Here is a 14,610-nt window from a genome sequence, read left to right on the forward strand (position 1 = left end):
TTCAAATTAAGCAGAAATGCATTTAAATGAACCCGATTTTCGGAATTTAATCGAAACTAAGGATGAAACCAACGAACGAGGACAATGATCTGCTTCCAGCGATTCATCCGTACACTTCAACTGCTAGCTTTTCTGGGCAGTAGGATTCGGTGTAATATACCGGTGTCAAAACTGTTTTGTGTCGGTTGATTGCGCAGAAGTGGAAACAGTATTTCACCTTGTTAGCCACTATTCGAGGATTACTAGTGGAATTCCACAAAGAAATCATTTTACCGTACGTTATGTAGGTACCGCAGAGCACTAGCCTCGCTCAGCTCGTTGTCGGTCATTTCCATGTCTTCCTTCTCACACAACGGTTTCAAGTCAAGACCTGTATTTTGAACTTGGCTTTATAAAAGACATAACTCATACTCCTCATTTTTTACATTCCGCTCGAGTCAGGTAAATCCATTAAAATGTTCCGTAATATAATAACCTATTTGAAATTTATTTTGTTTACATTCATCTTGCCTTCGATATGCAGTAACCAAGGTTATGGTGACTGTTATTCAAAATCAATAAATATATCAACTTGTGCTGCCAGTTTAAAAAAAATCATTAGCGTTTTCGATTTGACATTTCCAGTTACTGAGGGATAGTTAAATTTACGATACAGTTTTGATAGACGAGTGGCAGGTCGTGTCGTCGGTTAAACTTTGTCCAAATTAAGCAGAGATGCATTTTCGGAATTTAATCGAAACTATGGATAAAACCAACGAACGAGGACAATGATCTACTTCCAGCGATTCATCCGTACACTTCCACTGCTAGCTTTTCTGGGCAGTAGGATTCGGTGTAATATGCCGGTGTCAAAATTGTTTTGTGTCGGTTGATTGCGCAGCAGTGGAAACAGTATTTCTCCTTGTTGGCCACTATTCGAGGATTAGGGTAACAGAGGTATTTTGGCCACTTCATATATTTTGGCCCACCTAACAAACTATATGGATTCAATCGATCTTAGGTAACCCATGATGCATCAGTTTGAAGCTAATCACATTAAATTACCTATTGCGGAAGGATTTTTCAAAGATATTAAAACATTTGGTGGATATTTTTACAAAGTGGGCCAAAATAAAATCGATCCTAAAGCGGGCCAAAATACCTCTGTTACCCTACTAGTGGAATTCCACAAAGAAATCATTTTACCGTACGTTATGCAGGTACCGCAGAGCACAAGCCTCGCTCAGCTCGTTGTCGGTCATTTCCATGTCTTCTTTCTCACACAACGGTTTCAAGTCAAGACCTGAATTTTGAACTTGGCTTTATAAAAGACATAACTCATACTCCAAAATTTTTACATTCCGCTCGAGTCAGGTAAATCCATTAAAATGTTCCGTAATATAATAACCGATCTGAAATTTATTTTGTTTACATTCATCTTGCCTTCGATATGCAGTAACCAAGGTTATGGTGACTGTTATTCAATATCAATAAATAAATCAACTTGTGCTGCCAGTTTAAAAAAATTCACTAACGTTTCCGATTTGACATTTCCAGTTACTGAGGGGTAGTTAAATTTACGATACAGTTTTGATAGACGAGTGGCAGGTCGTGTCGTCGAATAAACCTTCGAAACGTTGCCAATTAGCGTGAAAAGGTAGCATCATCCATAGCTAGGAGAAGTACCTGGCTTGTTTCTTATTTTTAGTACGATTAAAGAGTTCGGTTATTTATTACTTTATAATGTGTGTCTAGGGATTGATCGTTGTTTCAAAAATAAGGCTTCAAGTTTCGACGTTCATAAATTCTTAGTATCAATAGAATTATGCTGACCATTGAGAACTAGTAGTGAAAGCTTCCATAGTTTAGTTTGCCCATTACACTGCGATACTGATAAAAAAACACTCATTTTTACCTACTGATGTCCAAGTCTGTCTGTTGTTCCAGCAACGAGAAAGGGAAACTATTTCCGTAATTTAAATTCTTTATTCGCGGTGAATTAAATTTTCCTGTAACATAGTGTAATAATGAATTCATTCTAGGTTATGACACACTTAAGACTCACGTTTTGTAAGTTTCTATATCTTGTCGTCCAGGACAAGAAAGGCTATCGGAGAGCCTCGATGTTGTTAGCCTACATTTAATTAATTCCTTAGAATGATATAATTCAACTCAATATTTAATATACCTTAACGTAGTAGCGCACTGTATTGTAGCGCACGTAGCTAAACCGGTTACAACTGCAGCTTTCTACCGTTATAAACGAATATAATCAAATTAGTCAGTCCAATTTAGTTTTCTTGCTAACTTACTTCGCGGTTTGAGCACGAGTTAATTACCAAAGATAAATTAATATTATTAGAGGTATTGGTACCGTCAATCTTAGATGGTATCAGCACACTTAATTTCCTTTTTTAACGTTTCCGCTTAGTGACGTTTCTCTCGCTTGTCAGTAGTCACCATCAGATCAGGGTTGCTCTTCGTTCGGCGCGTTGTCGCACGAGGGGTGCGCACAACAGTCCCCCCTAGTAGTTGGGCCCTGGTTCAAGTTACTCCTGTTTGCGCCGACGTCGAGTACCGCCAATTTCACCGCCGGCCTTTCGTATATGCCCGTTGCTGTTTGTACTGTTGCGGATCGCACCTGACCATCTTTCGATGGTTTCACAGAAATAATTCTGCCTTTAGGCCAGCAGTTTCGGGGTGAATTTGGGTCCACGATAATGACGATATCGCCAACGGCGATCGGTTTAACGTGATCGAACCATTTAGTTCGCCGGGTGATCGTTGGTAGGTAATCCACTACCCACCTTTTCCAAAACGCGTTTGCCAATATTTGCGACACCTTCCAGCTCTGTCGTAAAGCTGAAGCACTGTCATCATGTGGAACGAGCGGTTTTGATCCGCTAGAGGAGCCGACAAGAAAATGGTTGGGAGTTAGAGCCGGAGATGACTCATGATCGATCGGGACCTGTGTTAATGGTCTACTATTGATGATATTTTCTATTTCCAGCATTGTGTTTCTCAGGACTTCGTCCGAGGGAGGTCGCGTTGGTCTAATTTCTGCTAACACCCTTTTCACCGATTGGATAAGCCGCTCCCAGCAGCCGCCCATGTGTGGTGACGCGGGTGGGTTGAAGGTCCACGAGGTTTCGGGCGTCGTCAACTCTGCAATCATTCTTTCTTGATCCAAGCCAGCTAGTCCCTTTTTCAATTCCTTATCAGCTTTAATGAAGTTTGTGCCCCGATCGCTTACTATTTGGACTGGAGTACCTCTTCGGGATATACAGTTTCTGATCGCCATTATACACGAATCTGCTGAGAGCGAGTGGGCTATCTCAATATGGATGGCACGGGTGGTCAGGCAGGTGATTAAGACACCCCAGCGCTTTTCCGACCGGCGACCGATAACCACTGTCATGGGGCCGAAGTAGTCTACGCCTATGTAGGAGAATGGACGAACGTATGCTGCTAAGCGAGCTTTCGGTAGATTTCCCATTGCTGGTGGCTGAGGACGCGCGGACCGAATCTTGCAGCGTTGACACTCGCGTCGGATTCTCCAGCATGCAACATGAACTCGCGCGATGTAGAATTTTCTGCTGACTTCATTAATAAATGTTTTGTGACATTGATGGTGGTAACGATTATGTATTTCTTGCAGGATTAGGTTGGTAGCCGGATGATCTCGCGGTAGAACAATAGGATGCCTCGTATATTTTCCGGCGTAATCACTTTCATCAATACGACTGTGAATGCGTAAGATACCGTCATTATCCGCAAATGGACAGACTTTATAAAGGACGCTACGTTTGGATAAGTTTTTTTCTCCTGTTTCCTTTTTAGGCGAAGACAAAATTTTCATTTCTGCACTGAAACACTGCTGTTGGATTCGCTTGTAGTGGAACTTCTCAGCGTCCGATAGTTCATCGCTGGTGAGAGGACCTGTTACCGGATACTTTCCTATCTTTCTCCGCCTGACGTTCAACGGGAATCGACGGACAAAGGCAGTTAATCGAATTAAGTGTTTCCAGCTGGAATAATTTTTTGGCTCCAATATATCGCTAATCGGGCTCTCAGAATGATGCAACAGGTTTGTTCGAATCTCCTCTGTCGATGTCCACTCGTTAACCGACGATACGGGCCAGTCGGCGTGCGGCTTCCAAAGAAACGGTGGTGCTCGAAACCAGCGATTACTGTCGTCGAATGATGGTAAATGCTGCCATTTCGTAGCTTCGTCTGCAACGTTCAGTTTGCCGGGCAGCCATCTCCATTCCGTCGTGTTTGAGGATTCTAAGATTTCTCCCACACGAAAACCAACGAATTGTGAATAGCGCCGGTGATCAGACTTCAGCCAGCATATGACGTCACGTGCGTCAGTCCAATAATAACGGTGGGCAATTTCGTAGGTGTGATTCTGTAGGATGCTTTGAGCTAGTCTCACACCAATGACGGCTGCTTGAAGTTCAAGACGAGGAATTGAGACAAATTTTAACGGTGCCACTCGAGTTTTGGAGCCAACTAGTACGCAGTATATTTGATTCTCTGTTACAAAGCGGAAGTACGACACTGCTGCCATTCCGGACTCGCTGGCGTCTACAAACGTATGTAGCTCGATTATCTGTCGGCTGTTGTTAGCGTTAGGGGTATAGTAGCACCTAGGAATTCGCACTGATTCAATGTACGGCAACATGTTCAACCATGAATTCCACTTTGCAAATTCTCTGTCACCAATTCGCTCGTCCCAGCCCGTGCCGGCCCTCCAAATTTCTTGGAGAAGTATCTTCAAAGGCATCATGTAGTTTGCGATCAGACCGAGGGGGTCGTAGGTACACATTAACGTTCTGAGAACTTCGCGTTTGGTCGGTATTTCCTTTCCAGAGAGCAGTTCGCGGTTACGATCAGTTGACAGTTTATATCGAAAAACGTCATTCTCGGTGTTCCACCACATTCCTAGCACTTTCTCAAAGCATGGGCTGGAATCCATGTCCATGTTCTTATCATTTCTTCGTGCAGTACCAAGTGCTCTTAGAACCGTTGATGAATTTGACATCCAGTTTCGCATCTCGAAGCCTCCTTGCTGATGAATGAAACGAACGTTTGACGCGAGCAGAATCGCTTCATTTTCGGTGTCGACGCTTGCAAGCATGTCGTCAACATAATGCCTACGTCTGATCGCATCAACCGCTAACGGAAATTGTTGCTCGAATCGTGTCGCGTTCTCGTTCATGATGAACTGAGCGCTGCTGGGCGAGCACGTAGCCCCGAAGGTCATTACTTTCATGATGTACTCGCTAGGCTCCCCTGCCTCGTCATCCTCGCACCACATGAATCGTTGACAGTGCTGATCACCATCGTTTATAACGACTTGGTGATACATTTCGCGTATATCACCGGATATCGCGACTCGCCGCTCCCGAAATTTGTGCAGTACTGATAGTAAGGATGTTAAGAGGTCTGGGCCTTTTAGAAGGACTGAGTTCAACGAGACGCCTCCTGTCGAAGCCGCAGCGTCCCATACTATGCGTACTTTGCCCGGTTTATTTCGATTAAATACGGGAAATATGGGTAGATACCATATACGATCGTTGTTCATCATGGATTCTTCGCTTGAGAGCTTGCGAATATATCCCTTTTCCAGATAATCATTCATTTTTAACTTCAGTATATTCAACAGTTCGGGGTCGCGTTGCAGCTTTTTCATCAGGCAACGGTGTCGTCGCTCGGCTAGTGGTTTGCTATTCGGTAGCCTTACATCGTCGTATTTCCACAGGAGGCCCGTTTGGTAACGACCATGGCAGAGACTCGTTGTAGAACGGAGAATTTTCAGAGCTCTTTCGTCTTCGGTCGAAAGCATTGCCTTTTGCGACTTTGTAATTCCCAGACTTTCTAATGCAAAGTATTTCTTTACGGCATCGTCGAGAGCGTCATCATTTGACGAATTGCCTCCGTAAGAGTGTGAGCATAAATGAAAGTTAACTATGGGATCGCTACTACGGGCAGTATGCGTCAGACTGGTACCGTAGATAATCCATCCAAGCCGAGTTTTGGTCGCTATCGGTTCGTGCTCGTTCCCTTCGCGACTGTCTAGTGAATGCACGACATGGGTGTTATTTACACCGATTAGTATTCGAGGTTGTATGTCAACGTATGAGTCGACCGGTATTCCCTTAAGGTGAGCATGACTTCTGGCAAGCCTCTCCACTGGTAAGGTTTGAAGAGGCAGCTTCAGCTCCTTTACTGTATAAACATCGGAGAGACGATACTTCTTATCTGCGCTTCGTATTCCGGATACATCAACGGAGGTCTTGATCGCTGAATCTTCATAGCGACACGTATCGGCAGTCCACCGAAGGCATAGAGGGTGCCTTTCTCCTTGAAGATTTAAATCGGATGCTAGACTCTCTTCTAGTAACGTAAGTGAGGATCCACTATCTAAGAAGGCGTACGTATTAATGGATCGCCCTTGATTGTATAGTATTACTGGAATGTATTTAAACAACACTGACTTTTCGCACGTACGATGAGTATTGCAATTGAAGTTGTTTGAACCTAACTCGGTTGAGCTATGCATAATCGATTGTGTTTCAGTCGGTTGGGCATCACTGCGGTTGTGTTGATTCGACTTGTCCTTGGCATCGTTATGAAGCAGCTGGTGATGCTTGTATGGGCACCCGTCTTTCCCGCATTGTTTACTGAATTTGCACAGTCCTTTATGCAACTTTAGACAACAACGACACAATTTGTGGTTCCTTAGAAGAGCCCAACGAGAAGAGTGGTCTTGTCTTAAGAACTGCTTACAGTGACCTACTGTCGGGCAACTACCCTGACAGATTATGCAATTTGTGCCATCGAATTCTTGTGAAGACGGCCCCGTCTCGGTTACCGTATGTGCATGTACGAATCCGTCGTCATTTCTTCCCCGTCGATGATTAGCTTCGGTAGTATTAATCAAGGGAGGCACTGTCACCGCACTTGCTGCTTCTGCTAGCGCATATAACCAGTCGCTGAATTCGATTAGAGTGACTCGTTTCATGTTTTGACGATGAGTCGCCCAGTTGAGCTTTATCATTGAAGGCAATCTATCTACTAAGCTCTGCAACAGGGTAATGTTGCAAAGATGTTCTTCTAGATTGCATGCCTGTATTGTGGCTACCATGTTTCGCACAGCTAGCGCAAAATCGACGATCGAGTTTAGCTTATCTGCTCGTGGCGATGGAATATGATTGATTTTCTGAACCAGTGAATAGACAATAATTTCTGGTCGTCCGAATAACATTTTGAGTGTCGACAAGACGTGCCCCAAATTTGAAGGGTGCAGGAGCTGACAGCGGACGGCGTCTAGTGCTTTACCTCTGAGGCATCGTTGCAATCGCGCCATGTTTTCCTCAGGAGTGTATCCACAAAGCTTTGTTGTGTTTTCGAAGGTCGCGAAAAATAGTGGCCATTCTTCAGGGTTGCCGTTATAGACTGGTAGCTCTTTTGATACGGCGTGACGTGCAGCAATTTGGCTTTGGTTGAGCAATGCTGTATCATTCACTGTGGCTGTATCGAGTAACGGATTCACGGGATTGAGAAAAGGCGCTATTAGCCGCGGCGGTAGAGGAGATGACTGATGCCGCGGTGGCAAGATGGTGCTGTCTGTTCCTAAATTCCCTGTTTTGGTCGTCATTAAAAGTTCATACTTCCTTTGTAAGAACTTTCGCTCGAGCGCGTACTCTTCTTCTAGCAGTTGTAATTGTAATTCGGCTAATTGTACCTTCGATGTACCTGATAACGATGGGTTTGGCATAGGTTGCGGGTCAGTGCTATTGTTTGCCGTCGAATCGTCACCTGTGTCGTGTTCATCTTTCTTGGAATCATTTGCGCACTTCGAGCAACTCCAACTATGATCCTCGATTTCTTGAGTAACACCGACACAGGTAAAGTGAAACCACGCATGGCATTCGTCACAGCTCACCATTCTACTGTCGTCAGGTAAATCACAAGCACCACAGTTTTGATCCGGTACTGCTGATCGTTGGTTTTGTCCGGGCATCATGTAACGGCTTGTCCAAAAACGAAAATTTAAGATGTTGTTCCAGCAACGAGAAAGGGAAACTATTTCCGTAATTTAAATTCTTTATTCGCGGTGAATTAAATTTTCCTGTAACATAGTGTAATAATGAATTCATTCTAGGTTATGACACACTTAAGACTCACGTTTTGTAAGTTTCTATATCTTGTCGTCCAGGACAAGAAAGGCTATCGGAGAGCCTCGATGTTGTTAGCCTACATTTAATTAATTCCTTAGAATGATATAATTCAACTCAATATTTAATATACCTTAACGTAGTAGCGCACTGTATTGTAGCGCACGTAGCTAAACCGGTTACAACTGCAGCTTTCTACCGTTATAAACGAATATAATCAAATTAGTCAGTCCAATTTAGTTTTCTTGCTAACTTACTTCGCGGTTTGAGCACGAGTTAATTACCAAAGATAAATTAATATTATTAGAGGTATTGGTACCGTCAATCTTAGATGGTATCAGCACACTTAATTTCCTTTTTTAACGTTTCCGCTTAGTGACGTTTCTCTCGCTTGTCAGTAGTCACCATCAGATCAGGGTTGCTCTTCGTTCGGCGCGTTGTCGCACGAGGGGTGCGCACAACACTGTCAAAGGTAATATCCTCCATAGCTAGAAAAAGAAACGGTTTATATCTCATTTTTCGAATGTTGCCAATGTACATTATCTTTTTCGCATCAGATCACGGATCGAATAGCAGGAAAGTTGGAGCACTGAATCGTTTATTAATAAAGAAAACGCAGCACAACATTATCTCTGTGACATAGACATGTTTGCACTTTGTTTCTAATCAATTTCAATAACAAACAGTATGTCATGTGTATAACACGTAATCCGAGTGTGAACTGTTCGGTTTTAACTTTATATTACTTTCGTTAAAACGTGTTATTTTCTGATAGTGTGAACATAGTATAACCAAGGTTTCGATAATTGTTATTCAAAATCAATAAGTTTTCAGGTGATTTCATTTTGACATTACCAGTTACTGAGTGGTACTTAAATTTGCGATACAGTTTCGATAGACGAGTCGTCGGTAAGGCGTCAAAGATAAAATCGTTCCGCTAAATCGTGAAAGAAAAAGCAAACAAAGAGAAACTGTCTTTTGACTTTGATAATATATCCGATTCATCATCCTTTTATTGAAGAAATTTTATACAGAGCAATGAAAATTTTATATGAAAATATCTGGCATCTCTGCATCCGACCAAAGCCGATTCAGACTGATGGAAATCAGGGAACATTTTCATAGGGTAAAACTGAACTGTCAAATAACGATGATCCTGGAGAATTTAATCAAAATGAGTAACAATTTTTGTTGTTTAGGTATTGTGGGTTTGGCAATTTTTGCCAATAAAATTTAATATATTGTGCACAAACCGGTGAAAAGTGATGAATGATGTGATAGTTATTTAACGTATGTAGAAGGTATTATGAACTTTGTACAAAGGCCAAAGAAATAAAAGCTGACAATAATGGTTGGCATGTGATTCAGATTATCGATCGGTTTGGGTTGTCTAACGAGAAGAGAATTCACCTCCGAAGAAATATTACCTTTACATACCAGACGACTCATTGCGTATTCTGCTAGCAGCATTTAATCGTATTAAAATGCCGAGCACGTTACTGTTTGCAAATAGTAATGAAGGACGAGTATATGCTTTATCCACAAATGGATCTGCCTGGCGTGAGTTTCTCTATCTGGGCCTGGAGTTCAAGCGAATATCTGTGGTTCCGCACTTCATGTGGGCCATCGGAGGTGATCGTCAGGTTTATGTGCATGTACATGGTCTCGACATTCCAATCCGTGTTAAAGAGGAAGCATACGAGAATGAGCGATGGTTACCCATCGAAGGGTTTTCCAGTAGATTGCTACCAACGGATAGGTATCATTTTTCCAACGTCGACGGCACTGTGGATAGGAATATTGACAAGATTCGTCTTCCTTCAATGGCTTGGCAGTGGGATGGCGAGTGGCAGCTTGACCTTACACTGGACGGTCAACCACTGGATCATGACGGTTGGACATATGCCGTTGACTTTCCGGCTACTTATCACCCGCAAAAAAATTGGAAGTCTTGTGTGAGACGTCGTAAATGGGTCCGTTTTCGAAGATATTGCGCATTGAATTCGTGGTGTGCGGTAGCTCCCTTACATAAAGACCCAACGCAGGAACCATTTATTGACGTTGCGATTAATGGCAGCAATGTGCCGGGTGCAGCTCCTGGATTGCTACTCGTTTGGGCAGTTACCGCCCACGGGCGGATTATGTTTCGTTCTGGCGTAAGTACAACCTCTCCGGAAGGTCTTCGTTGGACTTTGATTAACACTCCGTCTGGTTGTGAGGTGTCTCAAATTGCTGTTGGTCCGACTGGGCTGGTTTGGGCTTCGCTTTATAATGGAAGAGCCATTGTTCGTGCCGGTGTCACTCGGGATGCTCTCATGGGAACAACCTGGTTAGAAGTGAAACCCCCGGGAACCAATCTGAAGATTACTCAAGTTTCGGTAGGAACTAACTCGGTTTGGTGCGTTACCAATGACAACCATGTTTGGTTTCGACGGGGAGTTCATGGCGAAGCATCCGGTATTAGTGAGGATGCCGCGATAGGAAGCGGTTGGGTTGAAATGGTTGGAAATATTTCCTACATTTCGGTGACACCGAACGATCAGGTATTTGCTGTGGGATCGGAAGATCGTGCACTTTATTTCCGCTCTGGAGTATCCAATTCGGACCTCACCGGGAAAAAGTGGCGACTGATTCAATTGCCGTTGCAGATGAGTCGAACTTCTAGCAACTTTTCGCTGTGTAGCAAACGAAGTGGAAGCAATTCTCCATCGACCAAGCACCGAAGTTTGAATAGTTTGTACCGGGAAAAGCTACAGCAAGAGAACATGTCGTTACTTGAAAATCACGATGAAACTTCTCGGTCCGCTCCGACCGCCAACCCTAAGAATAGGCCAGAGTTATGGCATAAGCCAGATATTTCTCCGGATGCGATAGCCGGCGGGAAAATAGAATCGCAGCACGTGGGCAGTTTGGTGGAGAAAAAGGTAACAAGAAATCTTTCGAGTGAAACCGTCGTCGCTTCCAGTGCACCGTTGAACGAAGTATACGAGATTTCCGGGAAGCAGTTGAAAAATTCGCGTGCCTGGAGTCCTGTCAGAAGTGTCGGCTCAGTAGTTGGTACGGAGGCACACCCAGAATCCGACTCCAGTGTGTTCGAAGGGGAAAGTTCTCGGGACTCCGGTGTATTCGGTGAATACGAAGATCATGGCGGTTCGCAGAACTGGGCAGAGTATGAAGTTTTGTGGGTAGGATGTGCCGCAGGAGCAGTCACAGTTGACCCTAACCAACTCCCGAATTGGTTCAACGATAGTTTCGGTAATGCTTCCCAGGAAGAGCTGACACAACCGTGGCGTTTGAAAATTTTAGATGATCTAAAGCTACGACCTCCTGGACCGTTGGAGTGCAGTGAGTTTGCGACCTACGAAAAAGCGATTGAACTTTCATCTTGGGTGAAATCCGGTGAAGCCCGTGCTGCTAAATCGGGTCATCCGTTTGAAGATTGTCTAATCGAGCTGGAATGGGTCAATAACCAGGGCTCTGGGCCCGATTCCGGAACGCTTACGATCTTGAATCCGGACGGAATAACTACTAAGGTTTCTTGTCGTATGGGAGGACTCTTTTGCTAGCATTAGTACAAGAAGATTTTTTGATTTTGTTTTCAGATGCAGTTTTCACTTTCGGAAATTACCAGTATTATGTGCTGCAGTGAACCTGGCTCACCAAGGCTAGCCATTCATGCCCCTAGGCTGCCGCCGGGATCATCTCCGATAAAAGTTCAATTTAGTGGCGATACGGATCTGGAGGACTGGATATCCCACCTAACATCTGTTTGCTGTCAAATCAACGAAGTACACGGCAAACCATCGCCGCGGTCGGTTTGGATTACCTCGAACATGGGTGACGTGTTTGTGTTCGACCCAACTAATCTGGAGGCCGCTCAGTGGCGTTCGGAGTCGAACGTCTTCCAGCAAACTATTGACGTTTCGGCAGCTGAAACGCCTTATCTGACATCGTTGTACAATGGGTTAGAGATTACTAGATTTAGTTTTATCACTTGAGCACTTGAAATGACGTCCTACTTCTTTCAGGATGGTTGTCGGATCTCGACTGGTGATATCTGGTTTCGTCTACGATGACGCCGATCAAATCCGGTTCGATTTACAGAGTCATCCAACGGTGCGGCTGCGGCATAAGATGGAATCACAACGGAATATTCCAATGCACATCAATCCACGTTTCAATGAAAAAATTATTGTGTTTAATTCGATGGAGGCTTCCCATTGGAACGAAGACGAGAAGCGTGAAAGCAGGATGCTGTTTTCACCGGGAGCGGAATTTTCGTTGGAAATAAGGTAGGGGTTTGATTATTTTATTGTCACGCCTTCATTTTTTTCTATCACGTCGCAGAAGTGAACGCGACGGCTTTCTAGTTAATGTCAATGGGGAAGCATACCCCAAATTCCGATACCGTTCCGGATTGACCCCGGACGCGATCTACAGTTTGTACAGCAGTGGACGGGTTAAGATATTCAGCATCATGTACGAAAGTCCCAAGCTGATCCTTCCGTTGAGGGATGTCTTCTGGCGTCAAATTGGTGGTCACTTACGCCGGGTTCAGACCTGTAAGGCGGGCGTCGTGTGGGGAATCGGCTACGATAACACGGCATGGGTTTACACCGGTGGGTGGGGTGGAGCATTTCTCAAAGGGTTGGAAACCAATAATCAGGGTATCAACCCAATGACGGATACGCATAACTACTACATCTACGAGAACCAACGGTGGAATCCGCTGTCCGGATTTTCGACAACGGGATTGCCAACCGATCGGCACATGTGGAGCGATATTACCGGGAAACACAAACGCAGCAAGGAGCATACAAAGCTATTGTCGATGCACTGGCAGTGGGTCAGTGATTGGTTGGTGGACTTCCACAATCCGGGTGGCGTTGATCGCGATGGGTGGCAATATGCGGTCGATTTCCCGGCTAGCTATCATGCTAAGAAACAATTTACGGACTACGTTCGTCGGAGGCGGTGGTACAGAAAGTGTAGACTGACGACAACCGGGCCATGGTTGGAGGTAGGAAATGCAAAAATAATTGACGTTTCGCTACAGCCTGACAGCGACGAAGTAGATTGCAGTATTACCGTGTGGGCTGTGGCTGCCAATGGCGATGTACTCTATCGACGGGGTGTTAGTTTGTCACAACCGGCGGTAAGTGCTCAAATCAGTGTATTTTTCTAGGAGTTCCCCAAACTCATTGTGATGTTGTCTCTCACTCGCAGGGTGCCGGTTGGGAACACGTGACCTGTGATCAACCTTTAGTTAGTGTAAGTTGCTACAAGAACAAGGTTTGGGCAATCGGCAAGAATGGGTCTTCTTATTGGCGCTGTGGAATTTCTAGTGATAATCCGCTGGGTAGCAAGTGGCAACCAATAGAACCTCCCGGTGGTGTCATTTTCAAACAAATCTCTGTCGGCAAAGCCGGCATTTGGACTTTGGACACAGCAGGACGCTTATCAGTGCGGAAGGAGATTACCGCTACCTTTCCCGAGGGAAGTCACTGGCAGCTGTTACCAAACATCCAAAACGATCCTCCCCACTATGAGGGTAACGTTGGCTTCAAAAACGTTTCTGTTGGGGAACACGTTTTTGCCGTTTCGCAATCGGGGTACGTTTGCAAAAGAAGCGGTGTCGGTGCGGAAAATCCTGCCGGAACCGGCTGGACTCTTGGCATACAGGTGTGTACTGTGAATGTTTATATATGACGAAATTTTCATGAGTTCCGATGTTTTCAGGGTAACTGGCATTATGTGAACGTGAATGGGTTTTACAATTAGAAAAAAAAGTCATTCAGCCCAAATCTATGTGTTACAAGTCTACTGGATATGGCATACTACGATTACAACTATTTAACATCGATGCAGTATTTGAACAAATATTCATAAAGCATGCTTCAAATGTTCGTCTACAAATTAAAAATCAATCACAGAATGTTTAACCTAAAAACTCAATGAAGATTGCATTTTGTTTTGTCTTCATCATCTGGCATTCTGTTCTCTATTTGATTAATTTTAAACCAAAAAGAAACCATTTTAGAATTTATTTTATCTAGTAGTTAATTAATGAGAGAACCCAATCTCGGCGTAAATTATAGTTAGTTTTGCGAGTCAAAACATTCATTTAAAAAAAAAATGTGATCAAATATTCCTAGTTTTCAGTTGTTAGACTTCTCGTGATGGTTTAATAAAATAAAACCAAACATCAACTCATTTTCTTAATCCGAATAATAAACAATCCAGCTCTCCCCTGAACTGTGTAAGTTTAACCTGTCCCGAGCCTCACTGTATGGCAGCGCTTTACAGAAAAAAAGGTTTTTCCATGTGTGTGTGTGTTTTTTTTTGTACACGCAAATAATTTTAGTCCAGGAATCAGAGAGGTGTTAACTCAATCAAATTTTAGTGACCTACACCCCTATTCTGCAATCCGACGGATTTATGATAC

The 14,610-nt window shown here is 43.9% G+C and overlaps 2 protein-coding genes across 2 annotated transcripts; one reads left to right on the plus strand and one right to left on the minus strand.

Moving 5' to 3' along the window:
* Positions 1-1,921: 1,921 nt before the first annotated feature.
* Positions 1,922-7,252, minus strand: LOC131434233 (uncharacterized). Its single transcript, XM_058600886.1, has 2 exons — positions 2,292-7,252; positions 1,922-2,229 (listed from the first exon to the last, which is right to left on the minus strand). Exon 1 carries the CDS (start codon positions 7,250-7,252, stop codon positions 2,447-2,449), a length of 4,806 nt encoding a protein of 1,601 aa, XP_058456869.1. The 3' UTR covers positions 1,922-2,229; positions 2,292-2,446.
* Positions 7,253-9,288: 2,036 nt separating this feature from the next.
* LOC131435685 (tectonin beta-propeller repeat-containing protein) lies at positions 9,289-14,368 on the plus strand. Its single transcript, XM_058603827.1, has 6 exons — positions 9,289-11,698; positions 11,768-12,129; positions 12,194-12,457; positions 12,513-13,320; positions 13,392-13,847; positions 13,905-14,368. Exons 1-6 carry the CDS (start codon positions 9,650-9,652, stop codon positions 13,944-13,946), a joined length of 3,981 nt encoding a protein of 1,326 aa, XP_058459810.1. The 5' UTR covers positions 9,289-9,649; the 3' UTR covers positions 13,947-14,368.
* Positions 14,369-14,610: the final 242 nt, after the last annotated feature.

This window comes from Malaya genurostris, chromosome 3 (assembly GCF_030247185.1).
Source record: "Malaya genurostris strain Urasoe2022 chromosome 3, Malgen_1.1, whole genome shotgun sequence".
In the NCBI taxonomy this organism is placed as follows: domain Eukaryota; kingdom Metazoa; phylum Arthropoda; class Insecta; order Diptera; family Culicidae; genus Malaya; species Malaya genurostris.

Coding starts and splice junctions, on each gene's coding strand:
- LOC131434233 (XM_058600886.1), bottom strand. CDS start 7,252: ATGTTATTCGGACGACCAGAAATTATTGTCTATTCACTGGTTCAGAAA.
- LOC131435685 (XM_058603827.1), top strand. CDS start 9,650: ATGCCGAGCACGTTACTGTTTGCAAATAGTAATGAAGGACGAGTATAT. Junction 11,699..11,767: donor CGGACGGAATAACTACTAAG/GTTTCTTGTCGT, acceptor TTTTGTTTTCAG/ATGCAGTTTTCACTTTCGGA. Junction 13,321..13,391: donor TTAGTTTGTCACAACCGGCG/GTAAGTGCTCAA, acceptor TCTCACTCGCAG/GGTGCCGGTTGGGAACACGT.